A 19,171-nucleotide genomic window follows, 5' to 3' on the forward strand; every position below is an offset into this window, starting at 1 on the left:
TGTAAAAATAGGGGTACAAGGAGGAGGAAGAACAAAAAACTAAATTGCAAAGAGCAAAGCAGAGTAGTAATTTCTGATCAATGTTGAGCTACTATGATTGAACATGTTTTCGTTCATCAAAAGACAATGACGGAAAAATATGAATATTTTTTTAGATTAAAAATGTACTTCTCCCTGAGAATTGTATGTTTTGAACAATGTGTTTTCTATACTTCGGTGTATTGTTTACTGACTGCTTGAGAGTGAATATAATTTTGATCACTTGGTTTATGATTTGAGAGCAGTGTTTGATTTTGAACACAGGTAAAACTGTTTTGAGGCGAATGTTTAATTTTGCGGGAGGAGTCAGAGGTTATGTAAATAGTGCTTGAAGATGAGGTTTTGTGTTTAATGTTTTCAGGAAATGGAGCAAAGTTTCAGAAATTGTGTTTTAGCAATTGAGAAAAACTGTAAATCAGGAAGGGTGTCAATAATTTCGAACCCCACTGTGGCTGTCTGTCCACACAGTTTCTTTCTCAGGGCACACCACAACACACCCTGCATTGTTGCCCTGTCCCAGCCGACTCTGGAGACAAGGTTATATTTTTCTCTGCAATGTAGTTCCCAGCCAGCTCTCTGTCAGCAGCTGAGAGGCAGCCCTAACTATCAACCCTGACAAATAATGTCAAAATAATCACTATTAACTAATAGGTAATGTCATAATTAGTAAAGAGAGGGGGGGGGGGGGGTCGAGAGAGCGGTTAGAGAATGAAAGAGAGAGACGGACAGAGAGAAAGAGAGACACTGAGAGAGAGAGAGAGAGAGAGAGAGAGAGAGAGAGAGAGAGAAAGAGAGAGAGAGCGAGAGAGAGAGTGAGAGAAAGAAAGAAAGAGCGCGAGAGAGATTGAGAAAGAGAGAGAGTGTGAGCGAGCGAGAGAAAAAGAGAAAAAGAGAGAGAGAAAAAGAGAAAAAGAGAGAGAGAAAAAGAGAAAAAGAGAGAGAGAAAAAGAGAAAAAGAGAGAGAGAAAAAGAGAGAAGGGGACAAAGCTGCTTTCATGGCCCATAACGGGCTGTACACTCTTTGTGACTGTGGTGTTGTTTCGTTTTCTTTCCCCCTGAGCCTCCTCTCGTCTCCCATAAAGGGACTTCAGCCAACCCTAATCCCTCCTGACGTCCACCTGCCTACCCAGGGACGGACTGAGACCAGAAATCAACCCGGTTATTTCTAGCACACCAGACAATTTTGTTTTCTTTATTGAGGCCTCCATTATTATCTAAATAATGAGAATTCAGCCCATCTGGCATTTCCCAACTGCCCTACGGCCAGTCAGTTTCTGTCACTACCCCGGCCCTGCCTCTCCACCCCCTGGCCCACCCAGGCCCTGCCTCTCCACCCTCTGGCCCACCCCTGCCCTGCCTCTCCACCCCACACCGGCCCTGCCTCTCCACCCTCTGGCCCACCCCGGCCCTGCCTCTCCACCCCCTGGCCCACCCCGGCCCTGCCTCTCCACCCCCTGGCCCACCCCGGCCCTGCCTCTCCACCCTCTGGCCCACCCCGGCCCTGCCTCTCCACCCCACACCGGCCCTGCCTCTCCACCCTCTGGCCCACCCCTGCTCTGCCTCTCCACCCTCTGGCCCACCCCGGCCCTGCCTCTCCACCCCCTGGCCCACCCCTGCCCTGCCTCTCCACCCCCTGGCACACCCGTGCCCTGCCTCTCCACCTCACCCCTGCCCTGCCTCTCCACCCCACCCCTGCCCTGCCTCTCCACCCCCTGGCCCAACCCGGCCCTGCTTCTCCACCCCACCCCGGCCCTGCCTCTCCACCCCCTGGCCCACCACTGCCCGGCCTCTCCACCCCCTGGCCCACCCCTGCCCTGCCTCTCCACCCCACCCCTGCCCTGCCTCTCCACCCCCTGGCCCACCCCGGCCCTGCCTCTCCACCCCCTGGCCCACCCCTGCCCTGCCTCTCCACCCCACCCCTGCCCTGCCTCTCCACCCCCTGGTCCACCCCTGCCCTGCCTCTCCACCCCCTGGCCCACCCGTGCCCTGCCTCTCCACCTCACCCCTGCCCTGCCTCTCCACCCCACCCCTGCCCTGCCTCTCCACCCCCTGGCCCACCCCTGCCCTGCCTCTCCACCCCACCCCTGCCCTGCCTCTCCACCCCCTGGCCCACCCCGGCCCTGCCTCTCCACCCCCTGGCCCACCCCTGCCCTGCCTCTCCACTCTCTGGCCCACCCCGGCCCTGCCTCTCCACCCCGGCCCTGCCCTGCCTCTCCACCCTCTGGCCCACCCCTGCCCTGCCTCTCCACTCTCTGGCCCACCCCTGCCCTGCCTCTCCACCCCACCCCGGCCCTGCCTCTCCACCCTCTGGCCCACCCCAGCCCTGCCTCTCCACCCCACCCCGGCCCTGCCTCTCCACCCCACCCCGGCCCTGCCTCTCCACCCTCTGGCCCACCCCTGCCCTGCCTCTCCACCCTCTGGCCCACCCCTGCCCTGCCTCTCCACTCTCTGGCCCACCCCTGCCCTGCCTCTCCACCCCACCCCGGCCCTGCCTCTCCACCCTCTGGCCCACCCTAGCCCTGCCTCTCCACCCCACCCCGGCCCTGCCTCTCCACCCCACCCCGGCCCTGCCTCTCCACCCTCTGGCCCACCCCTGCTCTGCCTCTCCACCCTCTGGCCCACCACGGCCCTGCCTCTCCACCCTCTGGCCCACCCCGGCCCTGCCTCTCCACCCCACCCCGGCCCTGCCTCTCCACCCTCTGGCCCACCCCTGCCCTGCCTCTCCACCCCACCCCGGCCCTGGCTCTCCACCCCACACCGGCCCTGCCTCTCCACCCCACCCGTGCCCTGCCTCTCCACCCCCTGGCCCACCCCTGCCCTGCCTCTCCACCCCACCCCGGCCCTGCCTCTCCACCCCCTGGCCCAACCCTGCCCGGCCTCTCCACCCCCTGGCCCACCCCTGCCCTGCCTGTCCACCCCACCCCTGCCCTGCCTCTCCACCCCCTGGCCCACCCCTGCCCTGCCTCTCCACCCCACCCCGGCCCTGCCTCTCCACCCCCTGGCCCACCCCGGCCCTGCCTCTCCACCCCACCCCGGCCCTGCCTCTCCACCCCCTGGCCCCCCCTGCCCTGCCTCTCCACCCCCTGGCCCACCCCGGCCCTGCCTCTCCACCCCCTGCCCCCTCCCACCCCCCCTGGCCCTGCCCACCTGGCTCAGTACACGCCCATGTACCTTTGACCAATCTCCTCATGGCTCAGGCCTCCTGCCCCAGGGACCCATATCTGCACAACTCAATAACACGGATAAGTTATTCAGACTACCAGTAATGATATTGGTAATGTTGAAACCACAGAGGTGTGCTTCTGTGGATCAGACACACACACACACACACACACACACACACACACACACACACGCTGCTGCTGTGGAAGAGAACAGTCATGGCTCTCTCACACACACACACACACACACACACACACACACACACACACACACACACACATATATACACCAATATACACACACACATTGCTGCACACACATTGCAAGTACACACACATTGCTGCTGCTGTGGAAGAGAACAGTCTTGGCTCTCACACACACACACATATACACACATACACACACACACACACGCACACGCACACACACGCACACACACATACACACTGCTGTGGAACAGAACTGTCATAGTTTGTGAGGAAGGTTTATAAGCAGAGAGAGATAGACAGAATCAAACTGAACCTCAGTAAAGTTCACATGCATACGGGGCAAGTGTCTCAAATGGCACCCTATTCCCTTTATAGTGCACTACTTTTGACCAGCGTCCTATGGGCCCTAGTCAAAAGTAGTGCACTATAAAGGGAATAGCGTGCCATTTGAGACCAGTCCCTTCCCTGTGTGCTCAGACAGTGGGTTTTTAACATGGAGTGACAAGTAACAAGTCTACCTGACAGATTGTACATACAAAAATTCATTCAGGCAGGAAAATTGCATATATATTTATAAATATCCCAAATTGAAAAGCTACTAAGTCTCTCTCTCTCTCTCTCTCTCTCTCTCTCTCTCTCTCTCTCTCTCTCTCTCTCTCTCTCTCTCTCTTTAATCTTACTAGTTTACTGTCTCTCTCTTTTTCTCCCCAACAAACACCACTCTATAAATACATACTTTGAATTAGAGTCTTTACCTTGTCTCAAATTCGCCCAGACCAAGACTGCTATTTAATTCTTGTTGTTGTGTATCTCGAGTGGACGGACAAATATAACCACTGTCTGTGTTTACTCTTATGAGGGGCAAAGTGATTTTTTACGGCCATATATACAGGGCCTGTTGTGTGACCCTCCTACTCACTAGATTTAGCGACAAAGTAGCCTTTCTGACTGGCTGCTGAGTCTGGCCCCGTTTGGCCCATAATGTCCTCATTATTACACACAGCCTGAGCCCCAAATGACACCACATTCCCTATGTAGTGCACTACTTTTGACCAGAGCCCATAGGGAATAGGTTGCCATTTGGGACACTTCCACAGTCAGGACTACAGGGTGAGAACTGTGAACAAATCCCGTGCTGAATGTCAGAAATTCTTTTCTGCTGTAAACTCTACTCTTTAGTTTTTTCTTGGTTGAACCCACATGCTGTGGTCACACAGGGATTTTTTTTATTGATAAAAAAGTGGGGCTTTTGTTTTTTGTTTTTTTTTGGGGGGGGGGATGTCTTGTGACTTTGAGATGAAGTTGAACAAGTTGAGATACAGAGATGTGAGGGTGGGAACTCGTATCTGTCAAGGAATCTGATGACGTATTCTATGTAATGCAGTTCTGAAGCAACAGAGAGCCGTATTTCAAATCAAAGTTCATTGGTCACATACACAGGTTTGCAGATGTTATCGCAGGTGCAGCGAAATGCTTATGTTTTTCTTTTTTAGCTCCAACAGTGCAGTTATATCTAGCAATATACTAACCAAAACATTTTTTAAAAAGCAAGAAATTAGTAAATATCAGAACGAGCTAGTGGTGACTGTTTAACGGTCTGATGACCTGGAGATCTATTTTTCAGTCTCTCGGTCCCAGCTTTGATGAACCTGCACTGCCTCCGCCTTCTAGATGACAGTGGGGTGAATAACACATGGCTCAGGTGGCTGAGGTGATCAGATTAGTCTTGAAGCATAGATTCTGATTGTTCAGACCAACTTTGAACAGTCCTTATCACGGGTGTTTCTAGTTTAAGTTTCTGCTTATAGGTGGGGAGGAGCAGGATCGAGGCGTGATCTGATTTGTTGAAGGTAGGGAGGGGGAGGGTACTCGTAGATGTTCCAGAAGGTAGAGTAACAACGGTCAAGCATGTTCTATTTGCGTGTAACACGAGATGTGTTGGTAGAATTTCGGGAGCGTTTTCCTCAGATTTCATTTATTAAAGTCCAAAGCTACAATAAATACAGCCTCGGGATATGCAGTTTCCAGTTTGTGCGAAGTCCACTGTAGTTCTTTGAGAGGGGTTGCAGTGTCGGCTTGGGGGTGAATATACACGGCAGTGACAGTAACCAAAGAAAATTATCTTGGGATGTAATGTGGTCGGCATTTGATGGTGAGATATCCCAGATTGGGAGAACAAAAGAACTTGAGTACCTATAAAACCACATTCACACCATGAGTTGTTAATCATTACATACCCTTCCACCTTTGTTTTCCCAGAGAGTATGTTTACAGCCCCTTATGTCTCTCTGAAAGGTGATCCTCGCCCTGAGCTCGTCTCTTTTATTGTCCAGGTCAGGGAAGTAGAATTCCTGGTTGGATTTCTGGTGATTGACCGCCGATCTAATGTCCAAAAATTTATTTTCGGCTGTAGTAAATAATACTAGAAACGTTTTGAGCAAATAACGTAAGAAATAACACACACACAAAAAAAGTACAAATTCCGCAAAGTTTGCTAGGAGTTAGGAACAAGGTAACCGTGTCTGTCGGCTCCATCTTGCATATATAACATCTCAGGGATCACATTGCTGTGTAATCTGGCTAACTATAAGAAGAGAAAATAGCCTTGTGTGTCTGTAGTAGACAGCTACTTTTTTTGTTGTTTAACCTTGACAGTAATCCAGGGCATAGTTTCACATTCTGCTCAGGGAAAAGCAGAGAAAAACATACTTATCTTTCCCTGGGATGTGATTGAAAGGTATTAAAGTTACTGCATACAGTGGCAGATTAACTAATCTTATAAAAAGTCTCAAAATGCCATCATACTTTGGCAGGGGTTGGGAACATTTTAATCTCCAAATTCTGTCTACCCTGTTTGTGCTGTAAGGTGCATGACCAGGAAAGCCAGGTGTCTTTTGGGAAGCTAACAGGGGAGAAGTAGTGGCCAGTATTGCTGGCAGTGATGTAAATACAGTCATACAGTCCCACTGTCCCACACACTCGAATCTCCCGTGGGCAGATGATGCGTGTAGACGAAGAATCTGCCGGGACTGAATGGGATGCATGAGACAACTGCGATCGCAACATTTTTGGCAAAATCAACCATTCCTTGCATATTATGCGAGGGCTTGCAAATTTGACCAATCTCCGCACTATTTCCGCATAAAACAGTCAAATCATTGCAATATTATCACATAAAACTGACCCATCACCGCAGTAAAAAAAAAAAAAAGAGGGCTTGCAATTTCAACCAATCATCGTACATTTACCGCATAATGTGGTTCAATCAACCAATCATCTTTTACATTTACCGCATAATGTGATTCAATCAACCAATCATCTTTTACATTTACCGCATAATGTGATTCAATCAACCAATAATCTTTTACATTTACCGCATAATGTGATTCAATCAACCAATCAACCACACGTCAACAAACTTTTTCCCTCGTCAGCGCATTTTCTCAACAAAATTGGACAGAATCATTGCAAATTGCCATGCAAAATGTCAGAATTGCGGCACAAAAATCTAGCATTTTATCCCGCAAATATCACAAAACATGTCAGTGAAATCCCAGAGGGATAACAGCATTAGTTCCGTTTTGGGGTTTTCATGGTTATTTGGGTGTGTGAGGATTGGACAAAGGCTGTGCTTAGGGTGGCTTCATGTGTTCTTGTGGGAAATGGGAAACTGGGAAGTCTGACATGATTGTGTTCACGTGCCTTTGAAACACTAAGATTTGAACTTGCAACCTTCCGGTTACTAGTCCAACGGTCTAACCACCCTGCTGCCCCTGTGTTCACACAGTGTGAACACAGAAGTTAATTATGCAGCTGACCAAATTACACAAGATTTTACTTCTGGGTTAACAGTAATTACTCACACTCTGATCTCTCTTCCCGTTCTCTCTCTTTCTCTCTCTCTCTCTCTCTCTCTCTCTCTCTCTCTCTCTCTCTCCCCTCACTCTCTTCCTCTCTCTCTCACTCACTCTCTCTCCCCCTGTCTCTTTCCTTCCCCTCTATCTCTCTCCCGTCTATCTTTTTCTCTCACACTCTACCCCTTTCCCTTTCTCTCTCCCTCATTCTCGCTTTTCTCTCTCGCTCCCCCCTCTCCTATTCTCCCAAGTTCTGATCTCTCTGCCCCTCCCCCCCTCTCTCGCTCTCCTCCTCTCACTCTCTCTCTCCCCCCTCTCACTCTCTCTCTCTTTCTCTCTCCCTCTCTCCCTCTCTCCAGTCTAGCTTTACATTACCCTCTGACCGGAATGGCTCCCACCACAGCCAGCAGAGACAGAAATAGCACAGTCACAATATCTCACACAGAATGCTCAGCTCTGGCAAAGTCACAAACCGGTAGGTCTCACAGCTCACACACACCAGTCATACCTCTCTCTCTCTCACTAAGGTTCAAACTATTATAACAGTGGAATAATAGATCTGAATATGGTTGTACAGAAGGCCCTGCATGTTGTTTCAATGTTTCAAGACTGGCTCCTCTCATAACCTGACCATAACATGATTGCAACATTCACTCTGGTGGAGGTGGCTCCTCTGCATGCAACCTGGACTCAGAGGTAGACGTAACATAATACACATAATTTGAATCAGGTTCATTTTAGTTTTGAATTAAAGTTGAAAATATGTATTTTCCGGACATTGAAAATACATATTTTCCAGACGTTGAAATCAGTTTCATTTTCGGGTTCTGAATGAAAGTTGAAAAAACATAATTTACAAATGTTGAAAATACTTGTTTTTTTGGTCATTTGTTCTATGGATATTTCAACTGCACACAAAGTACGTTCTCAGTGATTAATAATGTTTTATAGCCATCACTAGCACATTAGAGGCTGCTTGTTGTCTATTAACATAGACTTGAAATCACTGGCCACTTTAATAAATGGAACACTAGTCACTTTAATAATGTTTGCATATCTTGCATTACTCATCTCATGTGTATACGCTGTATTCTATTGTATTCTACTGTATCTTAGTATATGCCTCTGACATTGCTCATCCACATACACTACCGGACAAAAGTTTCTACTCATTCAAGGGTTTTTCTTTATATTTACTATTTTCTAAATTGTAGAATAATAGTGAAGACAACAACACTATGAAATAACACATATGGAATCATAAAGTAATCAAAAAAGTTAAACAAATCAAAATATATTTGAGTTTCTTTAAATAGCCTCCCTTTGTCTTGACAGCTTTTGCACAGTCTTGGCATTCTCTCCACCAGAGATTGTCCCTTAGTTCCCTTTTTTTTTATCTAAGGTGGAGACTAAGTAACATCAGATGTCCTTCTAAGTTCTCAGTACTGAACAAAACAACAAGTTCTTAGTACTGGAGGCAAAGTGCTGGCAAAGGATGTGTGGGGTTAGGGGCTCCCGAGTGGCGCACTTCATCTCAGTGCAAGAGGAGCCACTACAGTCCCTGGTTCAAATCCAGGCTGTATCACAATGGACCACAATTGGGTGAGTCCCATAGGGCAGCGCAGTGTCGTCTGGGTTTGGCTGGGTGAGGCCATCATTGTAAATAACTGACTTTCCCGGTTAAAGGTAAAGGATGTCGCACCTATCCTGCTATGGTATATTACCCAGAGGCCCACTCTACCCAGTGGGGTTCCACTCTATTCACTTTGTGGGTGGTGGGAGCCGCTCCCCTTGTCAATACGTTTTTAATAAAGTAAATATCCTCATAGGTGATTAACATTGTCTCTCCTCATTATGGGTCATTTTAAATATCCACTACACCCGACCGGACAATAGTGTGCAACTGCAGCCCGCAATTCAGGGCGTTTCGAGCATCCCATCGGTCCCTGGATGGTCCCTGGATGGTCCCTGGATGAACATTACACATTTGAATGTGGGTCAAAAGGGAAATAAAAGTATTATCTGTGTTTTCTCGCGCCCCCGCCTCCCAGAGTCCTCCTTGCTAGCTAGCGGGAGTGACACCAGTAGACAGTGTCCTTCGCTCCTACCTGCCGAAAACCTGCATTAACAGAACTGCTGGATAACAGTGCCCGAAAGGCGGGGGCGAAGGACACTGTCTACCGGTCACCCCCACCTACCGCTAGCACAGCAGGCACCGTGTGTTAGCTAACTAGTTAGCTTGCTAGTTAGCTCGCACATAGTGTTGCCTCTGCCTCCCGCCTGCTGTGTTCCGGGAGAAAACCGTGCCCAACAGGCGGGGACGAAGGACACTGTCTACCAGTTGCCTGCTAGTTAGCTAGCTAGTACACAGTGTCGATTCCGCCTGCTGTGTACCGGACCAGCTGGCAGTGTCCTTCGCTCCTGCCTGCCGAACACCTGACCTCGTAGTCATTAACAGAACTGCAGGAAAACAGTGCCCGGCAGGCTGGGAGGAAGGACACTGTCTACCGGTGTACGGCTTACTAGCTACCATTGTCACCCCCGCCCCTTCTTCTGTGAGGTTTTTTCGGCGGCTGGCATCCAACGTTATTGTGCATTAAAGCCACCTCCTGTAGTGGACTGGCCCCACCTCCCTCCTGTCCTAGCTTAGAAATTGACCAATAGAAGTATAAAGAGGGTTTCCAGCACGTGCCAGAATTCCCACATGCAGGAACACCCTGAATTGCTGGCTGCAATTGCATCCCTCTTTGATCTGACAGGACCAAAAATAAGTCCTAAAGAAGGTTCATGCTTAGTGGGTATATGGAGCGTCCAGAAAGACCAAACAGCACAAGTAAACTAGTTGTTCACATCTTTGTTAATTTACCCTAAACACCATTTTTTTTCAGTGTGTAAGGAGGGCTCGCTGTTTGAAAGGGAAACTCTTTTTGACGCACTGCCGGTGAGCGCCGCAGTTATTACGTCAGCTCGAGGACAGTGAATAAGACAGCTGGCTGTTTCAACACCGGGCAAAACGCAGGAGAGAGGAGGTCAGCACTGCGGCGTGGGTTGATTTGGATCAAATTAGTTCTGTAAAAGAGGTGAGTTTGCATTTAGCATTGTAACGAGTTTCCTATAGTGTCAAATGCTCAACAATATAGGCAAAGATAATGTTGTCGCAAGTCACGTGAAGACAATAACGGAGCTATAACGGTTTGTTTAGGCTATTATTAGCCTAGCCCAAGCCTATAATAGCAAGTTTGTGAAATGAGAGTAATAAACAGACACACTGTCCCATTTTACAAACCAAGAAGTATAAAGAACAACATAGAGAAAAGGTTGTTGTAAATGTAAAGCAATGGATTGAGCATAGACATGAGTCATGTCTATTGACATTGATGTCCATTGTGTAAATAGTCAAATTCTAAGTTATGTGTTTTTAGACAGAATAAAATAAATACATTTAAAAAAAAGTTTTAACCTTTATGAATATGAAGTTGTATAATTTGTTTGGGGTGGGAGCCTGAGAGATGGGGTGTGGTCGTGGACATTCTGTGGCTGTAGGGGTTGTGGATCAAACTATTTTAGGAGACTGAACACTGCTGTGGGCTTATCTTAAACAAACTAAGATACCTTTCTTAGATTGTTTATCTCATATCCTCACTAATGGAGAAACTCTCAGAAATCCTACAATTGACTGCAATACTGCGTGCTTGCTTGTCCTCACTGAGTGCTTCTCCTGCGCTATATATTCTTTATGTGAATCCGAATGACTTTTCATCTCATTTGGAAAGTCCAACAGCATTTCCTTTACTGATACACAAATTCTTAAGCTACACTGTTTTTCCATCTACTGTAGAATTCATCATCATAGACCGTGTGTGCTTTGGTTCGAAGTGGAGATGCTTCAAAACAGTTCAACAAGAGTGTCAGAACAAGTTTAACCCAATCGTACCTTTGTAAAAGTAGATGTTTGATTATTAGATGTTCTGTGCCCCTTTCTCCACCTCACCAGATGCTAAAGCTAACTACCACTCTGAAAGGGAACACTGTAGCCACACTTAACTGCAGGAGAGAAGCAGCCAACATGTTTCCTGCAGAAAACGTGGCTATGCTTTATAACCACTAGGCCATAAGCCAACCACCCTACATTTACCCTGAACGCGTCAGCATGTGGGTGGGCCCCCGTTGTGTCTCCTCCCTGTAATCCTATAGCAAGCCAACTAGTGACTTTTATTATGAAACAGTGTTTTGATCTTGCAATGCAGTCTTCTCTAGTGCAGGTTCTGTGGATGGTGTTGTGCTGAAACCGGACCACCACCATTCAATGACATATAGAGTATATTTTCATGAGCCTATGGTCCAATAGCATCTCTTTGTTCATCCAGCCACACATATGGATCACAATCATATCATGTAAACATTGACAGTTAGGATCGATAAGATGGCACAGCTAGAAGAGGACTGGCCACCCCTTGGTTTCTGTAAAAAGCTCTTTGTGACAACTGCGAGCTGTAAAAAGGGCTCCATAAATACATTTGATTGGTTGATATTGATACCATCTTAAACAGCATGTCACCGAGTTTCACTGTTCTCATTTCTGCTTCGTATATATCTTGTCTTGCAGGTTGATTGTTTCCTGCATATCCTTAAAAGACCAAATATGGTAATGGTAAGTCAAAATCATAATCCTGTGTCTGCTATTCTCTCAGCGCTATGTGTAGCTACAGTAGATCTATAAGGATAAACGTATCCTATTCCATAATGACTGTATGATAATGAGGTAAGGACAGAGGAGGGGTCAGATGAGCAGTCATCAGCCTTGGGGCGTCTGTTTATTGTAATGGCAGCAGTATAAGGTGTCACTTCCCTCTGGCAACCTGGACATGCTATTGACAGACACACAGAGAGATCTCCGGCAGACATACGGCAGGCCTGCTCCTCTATCTGATGCCAAGCCTCGGACACCCAGGTTCCGGCAGGCCTGCTCCTCTATCTGATGCCAAGCCTCGGACACCCAGGTTCCGTCAGGCCTGCTCCTCTATCTGATGCCAAGCCTCGGACACCCAGGTTCCGTCAGGCCTGCTCCTCTATCTGATGCCAAGCCTCGGACACCCAGGTTCCGTCAGGCCTGCTCCTCTATCTGATGCCAAGCCTCGGACACCCAGGTTCCGTCAGGCCTGCTCCTCTATCTGATGCCAAGCCTCGGACACCCAGGTTCCGTCAGGCCTGCTCCTCTATCTGATGCCAAGCCTCGGACACCCAGGTTCCGTCAGGCCTGCTCCTCTATCTGATGCCAAGCCTCGGACACCCAGGTTCCGTCAGGCCTGCTCCTCTATCTGATGCCAAGCCTCGGACACCCAGGTTCTGTCAGGCCTGCTCCTCTATCTGATGCCAAGCCTCGGACACCCAGGTTCCGTCAGGCCTGCTCCTCTATCTAATGCCAAGCCTCGGACACCCAGGTTCCGTCAGGCCTGCTCCTCTATCTGATGCCAAGCCTCGGACACCCAGGTTCCGTCAGGCCTGCTCCTCTATCTGATGCCAAGCCTCGGACACCCAGGTTCCGTCAGGCCTGCTCCTCTGTCTGATGCCAAGCCTCGGACACCCAGGTTCCGTCAGGCCTGCTCCTCTATCTGATGCCAAGCCTCGGACACCCAGGTTCCGTCAGGCCTGCTCCTCTATCTGATGCCAAGCCTCGGACACCCAGGTTCCGTCAGGCCTGCTCCTCTATCTAATGCCAAGCCTCGGACACCCAGGTTCCGCTCACGTAAGCTCTGAAAGTCCAGTCAACAAGAGGAGATTTGCAAAGATGGCTCTGCTAGACTATTTAATATCAAAAGCATGTCCAACGATGGCTCTGCTAGACTATTTAATATCAAAAGCATGTCCAAAGATGGCCCTGCTAGACTATTTAATATCAAAACCATGTCTAAGGATGGCCCTGCTAGTGTAACCGATGTGAAATGGCTAGCTAGTTAGCGGTGGTGCGCGCTAATTGCGTTTCAATCGGTGACGTCACTCGCACTGAGACTTGAAGCCGCGGCTTTTGTGGAGCGATGGGTAACGATGCTTTGTGGGTGTCAGTTGTTGATGTGTGCAGAGCGTCCCTGGTTCGAGCCCGGGTAGGGGCGAGGGGACAGACTAAAGCAATACTGTTACACTAGACTATTTAATATCAAAACCATGTCCAAGGATGGCTACACCAGAGTAGCAAGACAAACGACAAGTTAGCCATAGCACAGACAGACTGGTGCCAAGGATAGTGCAGTGTCTGAATGGAAGTTGCAAGCAGCCAATCACTGCTGTAGTTTAGTTTTATCATCAAAACAAATAGCTCTAGTATTTCACTGGTATCATCTGAACATACTGTGTATTATACACATACATATTATCTATGTTCTACTATGCTTATTTGCTGCTTGAACAGTCTGTTTGCTGAAAGGACCGTTGCTATAGGCCCGTTGGTTTGGTCCTGTCGCTATGTGGGTGGGACCTCCCAGCTGTCCTGGGGAGTGATGGTCTCTATGGTAGAGCTGTAGTAGGGGCACATCTGAGCATGTGCAGTGGCCTCCTTGGCTGTCTGGCTGGCTGGATTTCTGGGTAGGAGACATTGGCTGTGTGCCTCAATGCAGCAGAAAGAATCTCCACAGAAACGGATATGTTTCTCACATACAGGATAATAAATACACATCAGATATAGGCTGGGGATTCTTCAAGACAGATCTGTAGTCTCTGAGCTGTTTATTTGGTTCTTGTTTATCACGTGATCTTCAACGTGTATTTTCACGTCATATGAACACCGCTATTTTCCGCACTGAATATTTGATTGAATTGCAGCCCTGGTGACTATTGTGTTTTTATTGTTACCGTGTTGATTTGAATTCAGCTTCTCTGAAGCCGTGTCAGACCCCTGCAGACTGAGCAGGTCTCTGTGTGTGTAACCTGACTCCCCGTTCCTCCCTGCACACACACGGCTGTTCTGGAGGGGGCAGCTGTAGGCAGGCGGGCAGACTGGTGTCAGCTGTCTGTCTGCCTGTCAACCCTCTGCTCAGGGCAGGCTTGGCCACAGAGACTGCAACCACAGCCCTTCCTGCTCCCTGTACACCCACACAACCCCTTCCTGCTCCCTGTTCACCCACACAGCCACTTCCTGCTCCCTGTTCACCCACACAGCCCCTTCCTGCTCCCTGTTCACCCACACAGCCCCTTCCTGCTCCCTGTTCACCCACACAGCCACTTCCTGCTCCCTGTTCACCCACACAGCTACTTTCTGCTCCCTGTTCACCCACACAGCCACTTCCTGCTCCCTGTACACCCACACAGCCCCTTCATGCTCCCTATTCACCCACACAGCCCCTCAAAGGCCATCATATACTCCAACACCACCCACAAACACACCCATAACCCCTCACTTCCCTGTGACTTTAATTAAACCTGGGACAGGCCCAGAGCAATTCCTGGCCCCTCATTCATTCTTCTGTGCCGAACTAGTCATACCAAGCTTCCAGTTGGCTCGATCAACCTTTTCCCCTGCTCTGAAACTCATTGTTATGAATGAAAATGTGTTCTTTAACAACTGACCTGATTAAGTGAATAAAATGTCGTGAATATTTTTCTAGGGGTTCCGAGGCACAGTAACCGATGCTCCAGACTTTGATGCCAGTGCAGATGCTGAGACACTCTACAATGCCATGAAAGGCATCGGTGAGTAACACCGTAGCTACACTCAGTATCCACTTTAGGGCAGGGGGTACACTAGCCTGGTAAAACCAAACAGAACAATGCACTGCACTTTGTTTCAGTTTACTTCAGTTCTGTCTGGTTGTCTGGTTGTCTGTTCACACTGCTATGCTTTATCTTGGCCAGGTCGCAGTTGCAAATGAGAACTTGTTCTCAACTAGCCTACCTGGTTAAATAAAGGTGAAATAAAAAAAATAAAAAAAAAAATAAAAAATTATTAACCAGGCTAGAGATACACAACTCCAACACCAGTATTCACGGCTGTTTAGAACAGGGCTGATTTAACCCTGTTCCTGGAGAGATACCATCCTGTAGGTTAACTCCAACCCTGTTCCTGGAGAGATACCGTCCTGTAGGTTTTAACTCCAACCCTGTTCCTGGAGAGATACCATTCTGTATGTTTTAACTCCAACCCTGTTCCTGGAGAGATACCGTCCTGTAGGTTTTAACTCCAACCCTGTTCCTGGAGAGATACCGTCCTGTAGGTTTTAGCTCCAACTCTGTTCCTGGAGAGATACCGTCCTGTAGGTTTTAGCTCCAACCCTGTTCCTGGAGAGAAACCATCCTGTAGGTTTTAACTCCAACCCTGTTCCTGGAGAGATACCGTCCTGTAGGTTTTAACTCCAACCCTGGTAATTCTGGTAATTAATTCTGGTAATTAGCTGGTTGATAAAAATCAGTTTAGTTACAACGGGCGTTGGAGCAAAAATCTAGAGGAGGGTAGCTCATAGGAATAGATTAGAATCATTCTATTTCAGTGGTGTAGCTCTCCAGGAACAGGATTGGACAGCCCTGGCTGACAAGGTTCTAAAGTCAAATGTTACTAATGATGTTACTGATGATCTTCCTCTGTGCTCTGCAGGCAGCGACAAGGAGGCCATCTTGGATTTGGTCACTGGCAGAAGCAATGCTCAGAGACAGGAGATTGTACAGGCGTACAAGTCTAGCTATGGGAAGGTACAGGAACATCACATCATAACATCTAACATCACATCTATCATCACGTTTCTGTACCTTTCCAGAGCTGGACCTGGATTGCATTGAAATCATTTTTTGGGGGGGGAGGATTCATGTACATAAACATCACTATATATCAGAAAGTACCCATTGTTACTTTGACCCACTCTATCATCTATAGTTAATACCAGGTAAATACTGGATCTGTATCAGCTAAAACCACGGTGTAAAATTTAGCTATACCACAAATTGCACAATTCAGTGTGCCATTTATTAGAAGGTACAATACATTCTTAGTTAAATTCCAGAGGTGCATGCATCAGTTTGTGAACATTAGCTAACGTTAGCTAACATTACCCATTTGTGTTGTTTTATGCTAACGTTAGCTAACATTTCCCATTTGTGTTGTTTTATGCTAACGTTAGCTAACATTTCCCATTTGTGTTGTTCTATGCTAACGTTAGCTAACATTTCCCATTTGTGTTGTTTTGTGCTAATATTAGCTAACATTTCCCATTTGTGTTGTTCTATGCTAACATTAGCTAACATTTTCCATTTGTGTTGTTTTGTGCTAACATTAGCTAACAGTCTGCGAAGGTAGTGTGCAGAGAATGTCAGTGTCTGTTTTGGGGTCTAAACTGCCACTACAAATAATAATGTAACCCTGTAGGCTTTCCATTACATGTAGTAGGAATAGCAACGTCATTTGCAGTTTGACTATTACCCCTAAACTACCACAGTTATCCTTACAAAAAAGGATCTGTTTAATGTTTCACTGTAACATTTTGGAATATTCATTCAAATCGTTCAACTGAAATTGTTGCTAAGTAACATGTTTGCCGCTAACAGAAGCGTTGTTGAACTCACTATACTCTACTGAGCACGTTGTGTCACAAATCATGACAGGACAACTTCAAAACAGACACGTGTCTTACTAATTGTGTTGAATTCTTTAAGGTAAGTTTGTCCAGTCAATTTGCAATTCACAATTCAGTGTGCACACACCGTGAGAGGGTAACTTCCTAACAGACGTCTCTGTTCCCCAGGACCTGATAGATGACCTGAAGTATGAGCTGACGGGGCATTTTGAACGCCTCATCGTCAGTCTGATGAGACCCCAGGCCTACCATGACGCCAAAGAGATCCACGATGCCATCAAAGTAAGATAATGTCTTCGAGATTTTGGAAGTAAAAAGTTAAGAAACAGGAAAATGATCAGAATTGAGAATACCCACATCAGACACCAACTGTTACACAGTCCAGTTAGTAACTTGTGCCATTCTGTATTTAATGTAATGCTTTATTTCTAAGGGGGCAGGAACAGATGAGAAGTGCCTGATTGAAGTCTTGGCCTCGAGGAACAACCAACAGATACACGACCTGGTGGAGGCATACAAGGATGGTAAGATATATTTCCTCCTCCCATTAGAATAGATAGTAAGATATATTTCCTAATAATCTCCCATAATCTCCCATTAGAAGCATTAGAAGCTGAATGGTGGAGATGCCTGCAGATCTATGATCTATAGTTAAAGACAAATACATATGATAATAATAATAATTATGATTTAATATATTATTTATTATTATAGCATTTTTTATTACAAAGTCAAAGAGCTTTAAGCAACAACAAAAAATGTTTAAAACAAATATACAATTTCTAAAAACCAAAACAAATAGTTCATGACCGATCATGTCAGGCAGGGTAGTTAATGGCTTGAGATAGTCGGCACCAGGAGGAAGGCTAGAGCAGAGGCAGTTCAGAGGTGAAACAGAGGGGTAGCTAGCTAACTAGTTTGATCACTCTTTTGTTGCTGAGAATTTTTGCTACACGGCAGGAAATGCAAACGTGTAGTGTATTCAATCAAGGCTTCTGAAGTTTTGTAATTTCCACTTGAATTCCCATTTCCTGTTGCCGCAGCAACATACTCTATGACATATGACATACTCTACACTTGAATTCCCATTTCCTGTTGCCGCAGCAACATACTCTATGACATATGACATACTCTACACTTGAATTCCCATTTCCTGTTGCCGCAGCAACATACTCTATGACATATGACATACTCTACACTTGAATTCCCATTTCCTGTTGCCGCAGCAACAGTATGACATACTCTACAGAAGTATGTGGGCACCCCTTCAAATTAGTGGATTTGGCTATTTCAGCCACACCCGTTGCTGACAGGTGTATAAAATTGAGCACACAGCCATGCAATCTCCATAGACAAACATTAGCAGTAAAAATGGCCTTTACTGACGAGCTCAGTGACTTTCAACGTGGCACCGTCACAGGATGCCACCTTTCTAACAAGACAGTTCATCAAATTTCTGCCCTGCTAGAGCTGCCCGGGTCAACTGTAAGTGCTGTTATTGTGAAGTGGAAACGTCTAGGAGCAACAACGGCTCAGCCGTGAAGTGGCAGGCCACAGAAGCTCACAGAATGGGTGCTGAAGCGTGTAGCGCGTAAAAATCGTCTGTCCTCGGTTGTAACACTCACTACCGAGTTACAAACTGCCTCTGGAAGCAACGTCAGCACAATAACTGCTTCTCGGGGGCTTCATGAAATGGGTTTCCATGGCCGAGCAGTCGCACACAAGCCTAAGATCACCATGCTCAATGCCAAGCGTCGGCTGGAATGGTGTAAAGCTCGCCGCCATTGGACTCTGGAGCAGTGGAAACGTGTTCTCTGGAGTGATGAATCACGCTTCACCATCTGGCAGTCCGACGGACTAATCTGGGTTTGGCAGATGCCAGGAGAACGCTACCTGCCCCAATCCATAGTGCCAACTGTACATTTTGGCGGAGGAGGAATAATGGTCTGAGGTTGTTTTCATGGTTCGGGACTAGGCCCCTTAGTTCCAGTGAAGGGAGATCTTAACCTTACAGCATACAATGACATTCTAGATGTTTCTGTGCTTCTAACTTTGTGGCAACAGTTTGGGGAAGGCCTTTCCTGTTTCAGCATGACAATGCCCCCGTTCACACAGCAAGGTCCATACAGAAATGGTTTGCCGAGATCAGTGTGGAAGAACTGGACTGGCCTGCACAGAGCCCTGACCTCAACTCCATCGAATACCTTTGGGATGAATTGGAACGCCGACTGCGAGCCAGGCCTAATCGCCCAACATCAGTGCCCGACCTCACTAATGCTCTTCAATCAATAAAGCCCTGATGTCACAAAGTGCTGTACAGAAACCCAGCCTAAAACCCCAAACAGCAAGCAAT

At 47.4% G+C, this 19,171-nt stretch overlaps 2 protein-coding genes across 3 annotated transcripts in view; both read left to right on the top strand.

Annotated features, from left to right (window-relative positions):
• Nucleotides 1-162: 162 nt before the first annotated feature.
• Nucleotides 163-3,305, top strand: LOC139390483 (uncharacterized). Its single transcript, XM_071137617.1, has 2 exons — nt 163-183; nt 1,359-3,305. The coding sequence occupies exons 1-2, from the start codon at nt 163-165 to the stop codon at nt 3,303-3,305; spliced, it is 1,968 nt and encodes a 655-aa protein (XP_070993718.1).
• Nucleotides 3,306-9,968: 6,663 nt separating this feature from the next.
• The window catches only part of LOC139390920 (annexin A6-like), a 38,722-nt gene continuing 29,519 nt past the window's right edge, over nt 9,969-19,171 (top strand). Inside the window, exons 1-6 of one of the 2 annotated variants that reach the window (XM_071138312.1) lie at nt 9,969-10,344; nt 11,871-11,915; nt 14,863-14,947; nt 15,846-15,940; nt 16,987-17,100; nt 17,252-17,342. In XM_071138312.1, coding sequence (XP_070994413.1) covers nt 11,907-11,915; nt 14,863-14,947; nt 15,846-15,940; nt 16,987-17,100; nt 17,252-17,342 — 394 coding nt within the window. In that variant the 5' untranslated portion in view covers nt 9,969-10,344; nt 11,871-11,906. The remainder of the gene's footprint in view (nt 10,345-11,870; nt 11,916-14,862; nt 14,948-15,845; nt 15,941-16,986; nt 17,101-17,251; nt 17,343-19,171) is intronic. The other variant, XM_071138311.1, reaches the window with a different exon arrangement.

The sequence above is a fragment of the Oncorhynchus clarkii genome, chromosome 31, assembly GCF_045791955.1.
Source record: "Oncorhynchus clarkii lewisi isolate Uvic-CL-2024 chromosome 31, UVic_Ocla_1.0, whole genome shotgun sequence".
NCBI lineage: Eukaryota > Metazoa > Chordata > Actinopteri > Salmoniformes > Salmonidae > Oncorhynchus > Oncorhynchus clarkii.